This window comes from Penicillium mononematosum (assembly GCF_028829835.1).
Source record: "Penicillium mononematosum strain IBT 11891 chromosome Unknown utg000002l:1.0-8112719.0:1.0-8118358.0, whole genome shotgun sequence".
Taxonomy (NCBI): domain Eukaryota; kingdom Fungi; phylum Ascomycota; class Eurotiomycetes; order Eurotiales; family Aspergillaceae; genus Penicillium; species Penicillium mononematosum.
Window position 1 is genome coordinate 6570627 of NW_026643272.1, and position 17407 is coordinate 6588033.

General features: G+C 50.2%; 5 protein-coding genes across 5 annotated transcripts; all 5 read right to left on the bottom strand.

The window, feature by feature from the left end:
- Nucleotides 1-386: 386 nt before the first annotated feature.
- Nucleotides 387-1748, bottom strand: N7519_004277 (AHA1 family protein; the record flags this gene model as incomplete). The annotated part of the gene is made up of 4 exons (XM_057291053.1): nucleotides 387-507; nucleotides 611-1266; nucleotides 1339-1421; nucleotides 1526-1748. The coding sequence occupies 4 exons, from the start codon at nucleotides 1746-1748 to the stop codon at nucleotides 387-389; spliced, it is 1083 nt and encodes a 360-aa protein (XP_057152255.1).
- A 764-nt stretch (nucleotides 1749-2512) lies between these two features.
- N7519_004278 (uncharacterized protein) lies at nucleotides 2513-6544 on the bottom strand (the record flags this gene model as incomplete). The annotated part of the gene is made up of 3 exons (XM_057291054.1): nucleotides 2513-5964; nucleotides 6047-6468; nucleotides 6519-6544. 3 exons carry the CDS (start codon nucleotides 6542-6544, stop codon nucleotides 2513-2515), a joined length of 3900 nt encoding a protein of 1299 aa, XP_057152256.1.
- Nucleotides 6545-9035: 2491 nt separating this feature from the next.
- N7519_004279 (uncharacterized protein) lies at nucleotides 9036-10718 on the bottom strand (the record flags this gene model as incomplete). Its single annotated transcript, XM_057291055.1, has 5 exons — nucleotides 9036-9171; nucleotides 9233-9860; nucleotides 9920-10243; nucleotides 10304-10343; nucleotides 10407-10718. The coding sequence occupies 5 exons, from the start codon at nucleotides 10716-10718 to the stop codon at nucleotides 9036-9038; spliced, it is 1440 nt and encodes a 479-aa protein (XP_057152257.1).
- A 609-nt stretch (nucleotides 10719-11327) lies between these two features.
- fbp1 (fructose 1,6-bisphosphate 1-phosphatase) lies at nucleotides 11328-12380 on the bottom strand (the record flags this gene model as incomplete). Its single annotated transcript, XM_057291056.1, has 1 exon — nucleotides 11328-12380. One exon carries the CDS (start codon nucleotides 12378-12380, stop codon nucleotides 11328-11330), a length of 1053 nt encoding a protein of 350 aa, XP_057152258.1.
- A 768-nt stretch (nucleotides 12381-13148) lies between these two features.
- Nucleotides 13149-15821, bottom strand: N7519_004281 (H(+)-transporting V0 sector ATPase subunit a; the record flags this gene model as incomplete). The annotated part of the gene is made up of 4 exons (XM_057291057.1): nucleotides 13149-15196; nucleotides 15244-15268; nucleotides 15329-15643; nucleotides 15696-15821. The coding sequence occupies 4 exons, from the start codon at nucleotides 15819-15821 to the stop codon at nucleotides 13149-13151; spliced, it is 2514 nt and encodes an 837-aa protein (XP_057152259.1).
- Between the last annotated feature and the right edge of the window lie 1586 nt (nucleotides 15822-17407).

A 17407-nucleotide genomic window follows, 5' to 3' on the forward strand; every position in this document is an offset into this window, starting at 1 on the left:
TGAAGAGACCCATCAATGGCAGGACTCAAATCTCAGAATAGGCCATCTAAAAACCCCCGTGCTCAAAGGCCCGAGGCTACCATGAGGGCAGTAGCCCGACAATAGAAGAGTAGCCATCATACCATCTATCAAAGGAGCCCAAGTAGATCAAAACATAAACTTATCTTTCATTATCATAGATATAACACCACTCCTCTTATCATAGCATCATTGTGCCCCAACCCAACACAACTGCAAGCGGGACACGGAAAAAGAAAAGAGACACGAAATTGGAAAAGAAAGCAGAATAATCTAGTTGCTTGCGCTTTTTGCAATCTTTATTTGTGGCCAATTCATGGAGAAAAAGAGGAAAGAAGTCTTCGGACGGATGCATTGTTTCGTGTCTTTCATGCCACCGGTAACAGACGTAGTCGATCAGAGAATACTGCCAAACCTACACCGAAGAGAAGAACGAGGATGATTAGTAACTGATTCCAGTATTGCGACGTCTTTGTGGAACGCTGAGATCTGTAGACAGAAGCCCGATTGGCAAAATAGTCCAGGAGAGAGAAGGTGGATGGGTAGAAAAGAACAAGTGATAAAAAAAGGAGGGAAAGGAGAAATGACATACCCGAAAGTCTGCTTAATGCTGCGGACATAGTACATGTCCCAGTTCTGCTTGGTGACATCCTCCTGGCCAACCGGAACGCCAGACCAAGAAACGCGCATCTGGGTAACACCGTCGATATCATTCTGATCGAAGTTGATCTCCTGTGTACTGAAGTGGCCCTCGGGCCACTGGGCAAGACGCCACTTCTGGACAATCTGCTTGGGCTCATCGAGGGTGACGAACTCGCCAGTCACGTTTCCGTCGAAGATAGCGAACTTGCCGCCGACCTTGGCGCCCTCGAACTGGCGCGGCGCGCCGCGCGTGAACGCCGTGATGCGCTGCGGGTCCGTGAATGTGTTGTAGAGCTCGCCGGCTGTGGTGCGGAACTCGTCCGAGGCAGTCACGGTGGTTGTGTTGACGGCGACCTTACCGGTCTTGGAGGTGGTGGTGGCCTGCGCGGCTGAGGTATCGGACTTGGTATGCGGGTGGACGGTGGCCTTGGGGAAGCCGCTGGATGGGTTGACGCCCGGGGCGTGCTGGAGGTCCTTGCCGTGCTCGGAGATCAGGGCAGGGGTGAGGCCGGACAGGGCCTTGCGGAGTTCGGCGACGAGCTTTGTGCGCACCAGTTCCTTTACGGGCTGCTTGGAGTTTGAGTCGGCGTGGTTTTCAATCTCGAACTGTAGACGGGGGTTTACGTGGTTAGTATTACAGAACACCTTGGCGATGGGGAATGGGTCAAGTGAACATACGACATACTCATCTTCCTCGGTGTCGTGGGCTACCTCGGGAATGTTGATGGAGCCGCTGACATCCTCGTCGTCCTTGGTCTTACCTATGGAAGCGTCTCAGCTGCCAGGTCCACAAAAGAAAAGAAAAGAAAAGAAAGAGCAAAAAACGTGAAATTGAAATAAACTGAATTGATATTGGACTACAAACCTGAGTATTCTAGCGAGACCTTGACATCGAACAGAGTGATGACCTTGCCCTTGCGCTGGCTGACATCTACGTCGCCATCCATGGACAATAGCTTGCTTACTTTGGCGGACACGCCCCCTTCCTCGACACTGATGTCGACTAGGTTCTTTTGCAAGTACTCCTTGGCCCAGCCAGAAGCATCCTTGTTGACCCAGTGCCAGTTGTTGGGGTTGTGAAGGACCATGATGAATGTTGACTAGTGAAATGAAAGAAAACTCTGATTTGAGGTTGGAAAGTGGGTTTCCTGTATAAAAAAAAGAAATCTTTTGGAGAAAAAAAAAAGTGCTAAAAGTTCTGTTGGAAATTCCTGTTAGTCACGATCTTTCTTCTCGACGATGAAAATTGCAGGAAGGAAAAGGCCAATGTCAGGTCTCGGGGCGTAATTCCCGGACTTGTTAAGCGTTGTCCGCAAGTAGATGGAGAATCATCTCTCAGACTGGTGCCAGCTGAAGTCTCTTCATGTGAGGCCGAGTGTAGAGGGGCAGGTTGAAACCACCCTCTCATTGCACTCAAGGGGGAATGTAGTAAAAGCAAAAGGCAATTGGAAACTTACAGTTGCGATCAATTGAACATCAAGAACAAAGACTCTGAGGAGAAATAAAAGAAAGGAGAGTCGAGGGGAAAGACGGGAAAGACAGCTATTTGAAGGCGGACGGAAGACTCTAGAAGGTGCACGTGACTGTGGATAGCGCTAGCGATTTCTCAGATATCGCCTGGGCATGAGGTCATTCTTCTTCTTCATTACGGGCTATATCCCTTATATTTTACTGCAATGGATAATATACCCTCTTTTGCTGGTTGAAATATGTGTATATTCAACCCTCAATCCCTAAAAGGAGACGAAAAACTCAAGTGTCGCAGGCACTGCCTCGCATCACTCGATCTATAACGAACGAATGGGGATATCACGCTAGCAAGTACATAGAAAAATCCAAAAAAGCCACTCTTCTATTCCTCCAATTGTTCCAATTCCTCCCAGCCATCTTCATTCATAAGCTGTTCCTTCACCCGTTCTCTCAGTCCCTCAATCTGGCTCCCCAGTGCCTCAGTCCACTGCCCCTCAACCGTAGCAACCTTATCCTTAAGATCAGTCGTAAGGGCCAACTCTTCATCAGCACGAGTCTCCTGCATCTCCCTCCGGACATGCTCCTCAGGCTCCCCACGCTTAATTCGTTGCGCCTCCACAAGCTTCTGATTAGCCCGCATAACAGCAGACCGCACCTCATGCAAGAGACACAGCAGATTCGTCTGCGACTCAATGAACTGGTAGCTCGATTTCTCCGCATGCGACAGCAGCGTATACAGATACTGCAGCGGATGCTCATGGTAACTCGGATTTTCCTCGTATTCATCAGCGGGGATCTGCACCTGGAAGCCGCGCAGGTCCTCAGGCGCCTGCTGCACAAGAGCCAGGAGAGACGGGGCAATATCCCAGAATGCGGAGAGCTGCACCTCGACGCCTCGCATGACGTTCTGCTCGATCACGTCCAGGAACGTCTCGAGCCGGGTTAGCGCCTCGTTTTCGTACTGCACGCGTCGGTCGAGTGCGTCCTGAGTGAAGAATGCTTGCGTCTCTCGTAGCTTGTCTTCGTTTTTGGTTTGCTTGTACGGGAGCAGGGCGACGGCTTTGTATTTGTCGTCGCGGTCGCTGATCAGGTCGAATGACTCGCGGTGGAGCTGTTCGCGGGCCTCGAAGAGCCATTTTAGTTGCGTCAGTTTCTCTAGGAGCTCGGGCTTCTCGTCGCCTTCCTCCTGTGTTTGATCCGGTGTCCCGCTCTGTGCATCGTCTGAGAGCTCGCTGCTCAGCTGGTCGATGCAGGTTGTTGCCCTGTTGATTCTGTCGACGAGTATGGCGTGCATCGGCTGGAGTACTGTTTCTTGGTACGTGTCTAGCTGGCGTTTGACCATTGCCCTTTCTCGCTCGTTCTCCTCGGCAATCATCGCTGCCTCGGCCTCGGCTGCTTCCGCGAAGGTGAGACTGCCCTCTTGGATCTGGCTTTGGATGTTCGACCTGAAGTGGCGGTGGCCCTCGTCGACTTGTTGCTGGTGCTCTTGAAGCATTCGCTCCACGTCGGCCTTATACCGATGTCTGGTGGTTTTGATCTCCGCGAGATCAGTAATTGACCGGACCGTAGTTCGATGAGTGACCAAATCAGGATGGCTGTTATTCACAGCAGGATGATGGCGGGGATATGGCGGAGGCAGGGTGATCAACCGCGAGATATCTAATCTGCGGGTTTCGCAGCGATATCCAGTTCCCGTGGAATTTGCAGGAGACCCTTCATGCCACCCGACTTTCTCAGGCGGGTACTCATCGGAGCCATATTCCGTATTCCCATAGTTCATCCTCACATCTTTGGGCTGAGAAGGAGTCAACTCCTGGTCCCCATGCATGGCCTCCCTAGGCAAGCCCATGTACTTCGACTCCCGCTTGGATCGTTGAACCCTTCTCTCGGCCCCCTCGCCGCTAGAACCGGTTGCCGACTCCCACCAGCGACTCGGTGCACGGCCTCGAGAACTCTCATCGTTGCTCATGTTAAGGCTGGCAATCGGCGACAGACAAGGCTGATAGTTATTCCACCACGCAGACTCCGGTCGACCCGCTCGGTTTTGCGGGATATCTAGCTTTGGCTGGGGCTTAGGCTTTGGTGGTTGCTTGACTGGCAACTCGAAAAGATTGCGACGCACATCCTCCACTTGGAAGGATTCCCAGGCCTTCGAGTACCGCTGGCGTCGGATCTGAGATTCGGCAAGCATATAGTCCGCAAAGATTTTGAGTGCTTCGGCGTCATCCTCGGCGCTGGCTTCTTTATCAATAAAGGTCTTGTGTCGTTGAATCGCATCCTGTAGGAAAGCGGGGTCTTGTCGAAGGATCGATTCCATTGACACCTGCGCCGTTTGCTGTCCCGGCGTTCGGCGTGGCGACAAGGGTTTCATCATCGACACAGTATCGTTGGGCATGTGGAGAATGTGAGAGAGTGGACGGTCTTCCGCTCCTCCGGGTGCACGGGAACGTGAGCGTGGCCGGGCCTCTTTTGCTGAGTTGAGAGGCGGAGTTGGTAGTGCCTTTGGTGGTACTGGTTGGCTGGCTTCTTTGGGGTATGCCGACGAGCCCACTCCATTTGGATTGGGCGAAAATGGAGGCGTATGTGCGAATACAGCCGAGGGACCAGCCGAGCTGGGGTGCTGTCTGGGAGTCCCGTAGGGTGATTGCTCCGAAAGGAGAGCGCTGGACGATGTTCGAGGCCGGGAGCCAGTATATTGTCCCTCTGATTTAATGCTGCGGGTACTGAGAGGGGCTTGGCTATACTTGCCCGACGTTGGATGCCGATCTTGATCTGGGCTATTGGTCTGGTCTGGTAGGATCAGGTTCGACGGTTTGATTTGCTCTAGGGCATCGGCCCAGGGATTACCATTTGACGATATCGCACTTGGGGGTTCGAGGACCAGGCTTTGCCGATTGCGTCGTTCAATTCGCCTTTCACGGATTCCCTTGGCACTTGGATCGCGGACTGCTGAGCTGCGGAAAAGACCGCCACTACCAGGAGTTCTCTGATTAGACGAGTCGTGAGGATCTCCATCGTTCGGCTCTGGCGCCTTGGCCGCTTTTGCCGTGTCAACATATAAATTATCCGTTGGTCGACTGTTCAAATATCCCTCGTCTATCCAGTCAGCTGGCGTAGGCGGGATGCTTCCCAGTCCTGTTCCTAGCACGGGAGGCCCCCTCCTCGTCGTCCTGTTCGAGCTCTGGGTCGTTCTCAGAGATGATTCTGACGAGCCACTCACGCTAACGGACCTCGCGGCGGGAGGGGGTCCTGGAGGTGGTGGCGGAAGCGGCATCCCGGGCTCCCAGTTACTATTTGACGGCGATCGATTTCGCGACTCACTCGTTGCCCTTGAAGAGCCCGCACTGCTTACCACAGCCCCAGCAGATGCGGCTCTTCGAGATGCCGGGGCCCGAGTTGGTGTGTCGAAATGAGCTGGTGCTGCAGACATATGCCCGTTAAAGCCAGTTGAAGGTTGGCCCTGATCGTACTGTGCCACCCGAGGCCTGTGGCTGCCTGCAGCATTATATTGCGTAGCTTGATCATTATAGGGCATGCCCTGGTACTCCGCTGGACCCTGAGAAACAGATCTACTCGATGGATGTCCCTGCGGGGGAGGTGGAGGAGGGAGCGGCTGGCGAGACCCCGAGTCAGCTGGGTAAGCCATAGATAATGGTCGTGGCCGGTTTGAGCGTCTTTGATACTGGGCAGGCATGTCAAACCCGCCTTCCCTGTTGTCGGGTGGAGAAGGCGTTCCGGCAAAATTAGGATTCATCTGACCAGAGAAGTCCTGGGACATTCGATTTTGGTTGCTGGGAGGTGAATATGGCGGAGGAGGTGGAGACAACGACACATCTACCGAAGGATCAATATCAATTCAAAGCGGGCCGTGCGGTACCACTAGTCTGCAGAAGCATAAACTGTGATCGAGACTCACCCGGGTTATTTCTTTGCGGCGTCACACGATGTACAGTGCCTGGTTGAAGATACGGGGCCTGCGCCTGGGGCCTGCCCGGTGGGCCCCAGTCCTGGGGGTTATAAGGAACATTGTACGCGTTTCTGGACGCCATCGAAGACGACGAAACCGATCTGCCGTTAATAGGCGATGGAACAGCAGGCGATAGACCGTGGGTAAATGGGCTCGAAAGCGAGGTTGATGATAAAGGCGTCGGTGTTAGTCCAAGACCAGCCCCAAGACCCTGGTATTGAGGACCGCTCAGTGCTGTTGTCAACAATGGCGGCTGTACAGCATGTTCTCGGCGACCTGGTGATGGCTGATTGCTGGGACTCGCAGTCGATGACCAGCCCTGGTAATGGTTGCTCAGCGGCTGCTCGACTGCATGATTTGAACTCAACCAGCTAGAGAGGATCAGTATATAGAGAATGCCCGAGAATAAGATGAGTCGCACCTATTCATATTGGGCTGTGCATCCATCTAGGAGGCCCGAACCGAAGCCATGGCCGCCTGGAATGAAAGAGGATAACCCAACAGAACAGAGAAAAAACTATTGGCTCGAAACAGGCGAGACGCTAAATTTTCTATTATTTGCAACAGAGGGCAAGGTTGAGGGGAAACAATAGGTCCATACGGAATAGTAGTCCGTACGAGCAGAAGCAGATGGACCCATAAAGGAAATCTATATTTGGAACAGAAGAAAGAAGGATTCCGAGAACAAATGAGCCAGGCCGCAGCGGGGATTGTTTATGCACCTCAGGAGATTCTCATCACATTCGAGGCCCCAGCTCGGCGCCTATCGCTCTCTATGAGAGGCCCAACGACCCTTGTCCCCTGTGTCCCCGCAATAAAACAATAAATCAACAAACCAGAGGGAGTCATGGGACGGGATTTATCTTAACAAAAGCCGTAAAAGTGAGAGTATGCAGGGGTGTCTTACAGGGGACATGGGGAATATATCCAAAAAAAGATCATCTACGCTATTTTACAGCAAAGATCAGAGGTTTCTTGAATTGTGATTGGTATTTGCCATTAAACTCTTAACTACTGCGGACTTTCATAAGAAGACCGGGATATTCTCTGCCACGTGTAGTGAGACCGAACGAAGACCGACGGCTCCGGCATATTGAAACTGTCTGAAAAATCGATATTAGTATCAAGACTAATAAGCGATGGCAAGAAACAAAATGTGTTAAGACAAATTTCAGATAAAGCCTTGTCACAGGCGATGGTCGTCAATTAAAATTCCTTACGTTGACCGTCGTGATAAATTGAAGTGGATCATCATAAAAGAAGATGAGGGAAAGGAAAAAAGAATTATCAAAACTTACAGAAAGCAGTAAGACAGATCGCCCTTGGCGTCTGCAATTATTAGTTCGCTCAATTTGTTTCTGTTCGATCTCAATCAGCATCGAGTACTGAATGGACATTGTAGCAATGCATGAGATTCGTGAATTGATCAGGCATGACAGTTTATCGTCTTCGCCAGCAAGCTGACTTGGACATATGCTTGTCTTTTTTGTGTCGTTTCATCATGTAAGGTCGGAAAGGGGAGGAGACAAGGTGTACATACACCCACAAGTCACAACATTGAAGTCAACATTGGAGTCAATAGAGTTCTTGAATGTTCATAATATCTGTCTTCAAAGAATCATTAGCACTAGCCAAGGAAATTTGATGAGCGAAAAAAAGTGTAGGAATGAATGTCAGAAAGGCATGAATGGTATTAAAAAGATTGTGTCAGCATCGAAAACTCGAATCAGACTCGTCATCTAAAGGGTATCATCATAGAAGGTAGGGCAACAAGAACAACAAAACTCAGTCGCATACCTTCTACAGTTACAGGGTCTCAATCGGGCACAATCAAATAGGCTTCTATTCAAGAAAGGGTTAGTGACTGTGTCACGCAACCATCTCACGAGTCGATGAATATAAGGTATGTCTCAGTGGGCGAGGTTTTCTAGGCCTGCCGCAAAAAGGCGCATCCATCATGACCGGACATTTTTTTAAACGCCGTCGGAGCCCAGTGCCGTTTCATCTTCGGACAGAGATTCTTGTAAGGAGGGTGCTTTAGGCTTACCATTTGAGCCAGTAGCGCAGTAACCTATTGGTCTTGGAAACATTAGCTTATGGTCTGAAAAGAATTTTCATGCAAATGTTGAGATAGGGTAAACATCAGAAATAGCCATTTGTATCATCACCGACCCGAAGGTCTGAGACGGTAATTTCCAGCGTATTTTCATACACATCGCGTTCATCATGATATGGGGTAAAGGTAGAATGAAGAAATATATAAGGTAACTCACCATCTGCGCTTGTTGTGGGGTGGTATCTGCAATCGATGATATGTCTGGACGATCATTTCTGGAAAGGCAAGTTAGCTCAGTCCAACTCGAGATTTGTGTGATAGTCCAAAGCAATGAGGTGAGATCAGCCTGACGTGCAATAACATAGGTTTCATTCCCTTGGGGTCAAAGACTCTAGTTTGTTTGGTTATAGGTATCATCATGTTGGGAGGTGCATGGATGTGGTCGGGGGAAAATGGAGTGGACAATGATCTTACCATCGTTGCAGATCCTGTAGGGCGGCTATTGGTTAGCATTTGTCGAGGGTTTATGTCTGGCCTTGAGCCAGAGATCAATCGACCTCAGTCTCCATTTGCATTGGAAGCATTAACCATGCTGAAGATGAGCGTAGGATGATGGAAGAGAAAAGAGTGAAAACAGAAATTTGTACTTTTTTCAAGCTCTGACGGCGCGGAATCACCTTCAGCCGGAGCTAGTCCATATTGGGACTAGCCTTCCCATAGGCGAGTTCTGCTTACGTCAAGTACCCCAACAGCCCAGCCGAGGTCATTTGGGATCTATGACCTTGACAATGAACCTTGAACTTATAACTGGAATCAAAATTAAAGTAATGATCATTAGATTATCTCGATTTATTGTTTACCCGCTGTCAGCATAATGCCCGTCTATGTATATGACAGCTTCTTTTTGCGGGCCCAAAACTGATACAGAACCACCAGCATGACTAGCATACACACATCAAGGGCAATAGTCCAGTTATACCCAATAAGGTACCTCGGAGCATCAACAGTCTTCCACACGCTAAATAAGAGAGAAAAAGTCAGTATAAATTTCAACATCAACAGGTTGCACCAACACTCACAAAAGCGGGATCCAAGCCCCAAAGGTATTACCAATGGTATTCATCGCACTGATGACAATAGCACGCTCCTCAGCACTATGAGCACAAATCTCATTTGCCCAGGCATAGATAATAGCCGCAATACCATCCGCCGTGCCAGACAGGAAGAATGCAAAGAACTTCAGTCCAACAGGGACATTCCAGACAGCTAGTACAATGCAGGCAAAGATATTCAGCACAGCAGTCGCAGCAATCAAGCTAGCCTTCGCATCGTATACATCAGAGAGAACTCCACAGATCACAGACGCAATAATGGTGACTGCCGGTGAGACTGTCGTGATCGTGTTGATGCTCTCAACCGAGTATCCCTCTTCCTTAAGCCAGATAGGCAAGCCGCTGTTTGCGGATACGCCGTCTGCCTGTGAGAAAAAGAATGCAAACGCGACTAGAACCCACAGCCGCCAGCCTTTCAGGATTTGGAGAACCTTCGACTTGGTAAAGGGTTGGCGGGCTTCGCGGTTCTCGGATGCCATGCGCTCTTGCGCGAGGCGGACTTCATCGGCGCTGAGGAAGCGCGAGTTGCATTTGTCTGGTGTGCTGGGGAGGACGCATAGGCCTAGGAAGGCGATTGGGATTGTGCATGCAAAGCCTGATATCGTTAGATTGTGTCCCTTTCTTCTTTTTGTGGGACACTTGGGATACACTCACAAATGATGTACAGCCATCTCCACCCTTCAATGCCATACCGACCATCAAGCGTGGCGTAAGCTCCCGCTTGAATGTACCCCGAGCTCATGCTGCCAACTTGAGAGGCAATGAAGAAGATCGCGCCTCGACGAGATAGTTCCGAACGCTTGTACCAACTGCCCAGATACCATTGCACAGCAGGAAAGAAGAAGCCACCGAGGGCACCGACAAAGAAGCGTAGAGCGTAGAGTTGGGTGACATTGCTGGCTTTGTACTGCGCCAGGGTGAAGATTCCCCAGAACAGATCGGCGGCAGGCAGGAAATAATTCACGGGCAGCGGGTCATCTATAAAAAGTAGTCAGCAAATCAGTATCTCCATGCGATGCATTGTAGATGACAACGAACCAACAGAGTCAAAGGAATCTGCATCGTGATAAAACCAACCCTATACCAAGTCAGCATCGATCCTCAATCCAATCCCCAGGCACCATCAACCCATCGAACTGACATACATATAGACCGTCTGCAGATAATTCAGTTGATTCCCATAAAGTCTCAGATCTTCCTTCATACCAGACACATAGGCTGTACTCGTAGCCGACGAATCCAAGACCTTAGCCCAGTACGCTAGGAAGACGAAGACGATGATTAGTCCGTCGAGCTTGAGGATCAGCCGTCGCTCGGCGGGCGTGTCTGTCGGCGCAAACCACTCATACCATTTCTGGCGTGCGGGCTCAGAGCCGGCTGGAGTTTCTGATTTCGTGGGGTTTTCCTCGGCTTCCACGGTGCGCGGGGCTTTATCGATGGGTAGAGAAGACATGGCTGAATAGCTACCCCCAGGGCTATCTATCTCCCTGTGGCAACTGGATTGGCCTCTGGGGTATGGGTATATGACACCGCCGACCAAATCGTTGAGATTGCTTTATCTTTTTCTTGGAAGCTGCGGGCTATTATAGGGCTGGGTTGGAGCACGCCATCGGCCGCTCGAATGAGGAGTCATTAAATCCTAGTGAATTTTGACGCTATCACCAAAATTGCATCAAGCAATTGCTAAACTCCGCTCTGATTCGTTGGGGCATTGAGCTTCGACCCAGCACGACCCGGGGTGAATAAGTGCAGAGATGGTGTGAGTCTTAGGTGTCAAAATCGATTAAACTGGAAGTCTCTCTGCGACCCGGTCTGGTGGACTATGCATCCGCTATGGAGTATAAGCAGTTGGTAGCACTATAGAACAGCATGGTTTAATGATTTCTTTTATTTTTAATCCCGACTTGTGCAGGTATAAGTATCGTAAAGCGCTGAAAACATGCAACGAGGAGGTCGGGAATCCAAAATGTATGAACAGGTAGGTGAATAAATAGTGTTAAGAGGGAATATGCCGGGGTAAACCAGCATCCAGAAAGAAGGAAAGAACGTCTCAACGAGGCGCTTATTTCTTGTACTTGTTGTACATATCAATGACCTTCTGGACCTCATCCTTGGAGCCAAGGAAGACACCACTCTTATCGTGGATGTTCTCAGGGACAACCTCCATCAAGCGCTCCATGCGGGAGTTGACAGCAAGGCCGCCTGCGTTCTCGAAGACCATAGCCATGGGCGCACACTCGTACAGAATACGCAGCTTGCCCTTGGGGCTCTTCGAGTCGGCCGGGTAGGCGAAGATACCGCCATACAACAGAGTGCGGTAAGCATCGGCGACCATGCTACCAATGTAACGGGCGCTGTAAGGCTTGCCACCGTTTTCGGGATACTTGAGGCTGTGGAAGTAGGCGTTGCACCACTCATCCCAGTACTGGCTGTTACCCTCGTTGACGGAGTAGATGGAGCGCGTTGCGGGCATCTTCATGTTAGGGTGGGTGAGGATGAACTCGCCGAGCGAGTTCTCAAGTGTGAAGCCGTTGACACCGCCGCCACGCATCGTAATCACCAGCTGCGCTGAGGCACCGTACATAGTAAAGCCGGACGCCACCAGGCTGGTACCAGGGTGGAGCAGGTCCTCCGGACCGACAGACTTGTTGGGACCAAGGACCTCATCGGGAAGCTGGAAGATACCGAAGATGGTGCCAACGGACACACCAGCGTCCAGGTTGGAGGAACCGTCGATGGGGTCGCAGACGACGGCGTAGCGAGCATTGGGGTGCTCGTCGAATCGGATCACTTCCTCTTCTTCTTCTGAGACAACAATGCGGCACTTGCCGGAGCCACGCATCGCGGAGATGAAGATATCATTGCCAATCACGTCCAGCTTCTTCTGGTCATCACCAGTCATGTTCGAGGAACCAGCCAGTCCGGTAAGGTTGATCAAGGAAGCACGACGGATGTAGTAGGCAATTGACTTGAAGGAGAATTGGAGGGCATGGCAGAGGAGGGTGAAATCACCGGAAGCTTCAGGGTACTTGATCTGTTCTTCTGTGAAGAAGCGGGAAAGTGTGACGATATCAGTGTTGATGTTCTCCGCTCCGACGGGGGGTGCTGAAGCCATTTTGAGGTATTTTGTGGTATTTGGAGGTATTTGAAGAATCTAGGGTGTAAAGATTGAAAGGGGTATAGCAATTGAGTTTTTAGAGTATGTTGTAGTTTAAGTAGTAGAAGTGGCAATATTAAAACAAGGCAAAGTAAAAAGTACTTCAACGTCAGTGAGGGGATCAAACCGGGTAGAAGTATGGGGGAGGTTGACCTCAGTCCCGTTTTCGTCATTTTGCCCCGCGTGACCCGGACCCTCGCCCCTCGTCCGGTTATCCCCTTGCCGGGAACGCCCGTCTCTTTAACTATAGATTCCTATCAAGTATCATTACTATTGTTGATCGCAGGAATTTGTTATCTTGGAGCTAAACTAAATACTCACCAATTAGCTATACGGTCATACTAATATGAATATATGTCCAACCTAATTGTAGACTGTTCAACGATCTACCTAGGTAGATCCTCCCGGTCTGTTCCTTACCCGACTCGGCTCGGGATCAGCAACGGAAGAATGAATTCCCTATACCCCACTCGTAGTCATGCGCACTTGAAAAGATCCTGAGATTTAGGTAATGCCATTGGTGTCCACGGTACCTAATTAAAGGGGCATATCTACGCTTGAAACGATAGTTCGGTGTGGATATATGTACGGATCTGCATCAATAGGACAATAACAGGTGGACCGGATTGGTACAATATAGATATTGTATAATTCTAGACCCTTTACAATACAAAAAAAGGAAAAAGGAGACAAATCCCGTGCGTTGTAGAAAAAGAAAAGAAAGGACTAGTCCACGGGGTCCTCCTCCAACAGGGTCTTGAAGCTGAAAGGCAAAAAAGGAATACCCTCACCAACGAAATGCTTGCTCATCGCCTCAACCCAGTGAAGACGAAGCGAGTGCAGCATGGCACTGGTACCTTCCATCACACACAGAATGCAAATAGTCAGTACGAACCAGAGGTAGAAGCTGACAACAATCATGATAACGCGGGCCACGGGGCTCTCCTGCTCAAAGGCACCACCAATGGTCATGGTCCAGAGGACGATCGAGAGTTGCTGGTGGGCAAGCGACAGAGCCCACAGACGAAGGTAAGAGGCAGTGTGAGAGATACAGTTGAGGCAGAATTCAATGGTGTGGATGACTTGGTGGATCATGACGTCGCCAAAGTCGAACTCCTCGTGCTCTTCATCATCGATGTCCTGAGAAAGCATGGCAACGCCTTCTCCCTCGCTAGCCATACTGTCACGACCGAGCCCGTCCATGTCACCGTCGGCGTCAAGTGCGCTCACCCGGGAGTTCTCGCCGAGACCGCGGTAACCCAAGGCACGAGCACGGTTGTGTTCATAGCGAAGCCAGAACGGCTTGAGGAAGAGCATGATAGGTACCTGGGCCACAGCGATGAGGAGCAAGATAACCTGGACCGGTTTCTGGCCAGGGTAGAGCGGCTCGTCCACCGTACCAGGGCTCAGAAACATGAAAATGAGCATATTGAGCAGACCGGGAGGGTTCACTCCCTTCTCCTGCCAGTTCACGGACCACTTGTAGAGTATAGTGAGGACGAGGTAACCAAAGATCGACTGGAAGAAGAGCAATCCAGGAACAAAGTTGCCCCAAATATCAACCTTGGACTTGAAGTGCCGTCCATTGACATACTGCAAGCAAAGGGCATAGGTCATGTGGCACCATCCCAAAAGTACACTCATCTTCATCTTCATACTGTTCGAAAAGAGCAGAGAATTGTCCGCCTCGTGCCAGTTCCAGTCCAGACCAATTGGATAGCGATAGCCTTCTTTCAATGTCGCCTCGACCATTTGGTCGGGCTTGATATCGTCGGGCCATTGCCACTGACTAGGGAAGATGGTGAAAGATTTGGAGAAAATATCGTTGTAAATAAAACCGGTGTAGATCGAGAACAGACCCATCATCAACATGATGTACCGTCCATAGAATGCCATGTATGTCAGTTCATCCAGTTTAGTCCGCGCCAGCTTCTTTTCCCAGAAGATCATAGCAGAAGCGGCCATGGTCATTAGTGCACCGTGACCACAATCACCAAACATGACTGCGAACAAGAAGGGGAAAGTGACGACCGTGTACAGGCCAGGGTTGACTTCCGAATACTTAGGGATACCGTAAGCATTCACAATTGTTTGGAATCCTTCAGTGAACTTGTTCGTCCTGACAAAAGTGGGAGGGGTCTTGTTGGTACGGATCTGGTTGACAATTGTAGGAACAGTGAGGCCCGCACGGTCGTTCACATCCTGAAGGGTTGACTTGATCAGAGCAAGAGAGTTTGTCGGGCACCACGCCTCGGCGATCAGCGTCTTCCGCGCTTGGTCATATGAAAACTTGTTCAGGGTATCGTAAACGGCCTTCTCCTTCTTGACAATGATCATCCACGCGGCGAGCGAGCGAGCGATTTGCGAAAGTTCCGCATCAAGGGTGTTCTTGGTGTTACGGAGCACATTGCCAACATCGCCGAGACGGGTGTTCACTTCGTGAATCTGGTCTCTTCTCAGCTCACTGTTCTCATCGACACCGTACAAGGATGCGTTGAGTGACTCCGAAATCTTTCGAATCTTCGCAAGGATATTCTTGCCGTGAGCGAAGATGACAAAGACATTCTTGTGGACTTCCTCGTTGGTCATCGGGTCGATAATGGGCTCCGGGATCTCAGACTGGTTCATGTAAAGGTTTCCACGCAGGGTGCGCCAGAGGATACGCTCGAACGCTCCAATTCGATCCCGGGGGATAACACCAGCAACGAATCCAATGTTCATTTCCGAGAAGCTCTGCTGACCCTGGGTGTCTCCATTTTGACGAGGGCGTGGTGCTCAACATCGCGGAGCAAGGGAGCTTCATCGTTGTCGAAGGACTGACGAATGTCTTCAGTTTGTGTGTGGGCCTATTTAGTTAGCTTCAGTTAGCCTCGTCTGTCAACGGCGGTATACTCGAAGCCACCTACCCGATCGAAGAATCCACCGGCCTCTCTAAGTACCCATCGCCATTCACTGAGTTCGACTTCGCGCTTCTTCAAAGTCTCGTAGCTATCGTTCAGAGAGATAATCCGCTGTTCAAGGCTCTCGCTGCGATCAGCCAACTCATCGATCTCCGACGCTAAAGGGGCAGCCAATGTATCGGAGAAATCCGAGGAAGATCTCATGGGGATTGCGGCCTTTTCCATCTGTTGGTGGAAATAGCGGAGCTGCCTTTCCACATTGTCGAGGCGACGGATTTCCTTTGTAAAGGTTCTTTGGAAAGCGTTCGTGTCCGGGTTGAGCTAGAAAGAGGTCAGCGGGGAGTATCAAAGCAAAGCGTTCTAAGCCACTTACATCTCGGAACTGAACCTGACCAACTTCACCTAAAGCACTGACAACTTCTCTTCCGATCTCGTTGGCAATGTAGAGCTGGGTCAAGCTCATATCCGCCGAGCGGAAGAAGGTGTCCCGCGGAGCCATGGTGTAAGGAGGCTACCAGGAGCCGTGTCTCTTGGTAAGAAAACAGGGGGAAAGAGAAGGCTAAAGAGTGACAGTATACAGATAGATTGAATGAGAGGCACAGATCCTCGGCTCTGTTGATGCAGATAGTCCGGGCTCTCCTTGGGACTCGTTCTCGGGTGGCTCAGCCAAGCTGGCTGCATCCAGCCACGTGATTTTGGTCTACACGTGATGTCGTGAGACGGCTGAACAAAGTGTCTTCTACAGCAGACAACGTAGTAACTATATTTCTTTTTAGACCACTCTCGGCTACAACTGCACCTGGGCGGATGAGCTCGTAGCTAGTTATAGTCGCTCTGTCTTTGGTTTTTCTGTATTCCAGGGGTCTGGATTAGCAGGGGATCTGTTCTGATTGCCTACGGGGGAATGGGAACAGATTTCCCCCAACTGATCATAGTTGAGGAACGAGTATGCCATCGCATGCTACGAAATATGTGGCTGCTAAGGGTGTTGGAGTCTACATATACTAACACGCAATATCAAAACAATCCGATAGTTTCTATTTCTTAAGTATGCACGGAGCACATATTGTTCCTATAATTTTGGTCGAGTCCATTGTTGGGATTAGCGACGTAGATATTTACCTCTTAAGATTCTAAGTATATGACAAAGGCCTCTCTTGCCTAGAACCACTCATGTAAATGGGGAAGGGGGTTCCTGCACACTCTCCAAGAGCTCGGTTTACCTGGAAAGCCGATTCTACACTCCATAAGTAACGCCCACGGTCCAGCAAGGTCCGTAACATCATGTCTCAACGGCAATAAAGCTATTATCTGCGATACTTTTCAGGCAATCATGATGTGTCTAATATCATTCGTGGGCGCACCGTAGGTTGCATTGGAACTAGCATCACATCCCAGACAACAACTTCTTTCTCTTTCCCTTTCAACCTCATACAGCCGGCGATACACTAGATACCCTGACCAAAGATCTGCTGGTTGACTCGAACCGCTTTTTCCTCCTTCACAGGCCACTTACATGTCGTGATAGTTCCTCATTGCTCCTCGTCTTCCACCTCGTCGTCTCCTCGTCATCTTCCTCGTCATCTTCCTCTCCATCTTCCTCGCCGTCTCCCTCGTCGTCTTCCTCGTCCTTGTCGTCATCCTTCTTAAAAAACACGCTTCATGGCTTCAAGCACGTCACCGACGCTAGATTTCAGAGTGACCAAACCACCATTGATTTGAAACTGTTGTGTTTTAGTGGGTTCTTCATTGAGGAAACTGACCATGGCAGACTGGATGCTTCTCAAAGTCTCATCAAAATGTCTTACTTCTCGTTTCAGCTTGGTCACCTTCCCTTGGAGAACCACTTTCGGGCGACTCCCATGCTGGCGAGTAGCCACGGTGTTACCTTATAGTGGCTGTTAGCTTATATGTCATAAGATACCCGTCGCATTTGAGTATGTACCATTGATGAAGCTACACGCTTGTACAGGATCTTTGCTCCATAGGCAGTTTCCACAACAACCATGAGACATGGTCGGGACCCTTACACATTCTGTGAATGGCCAAGTTCTGTTTTCGCATCTCTCGCAGGGTGTCGGGGCT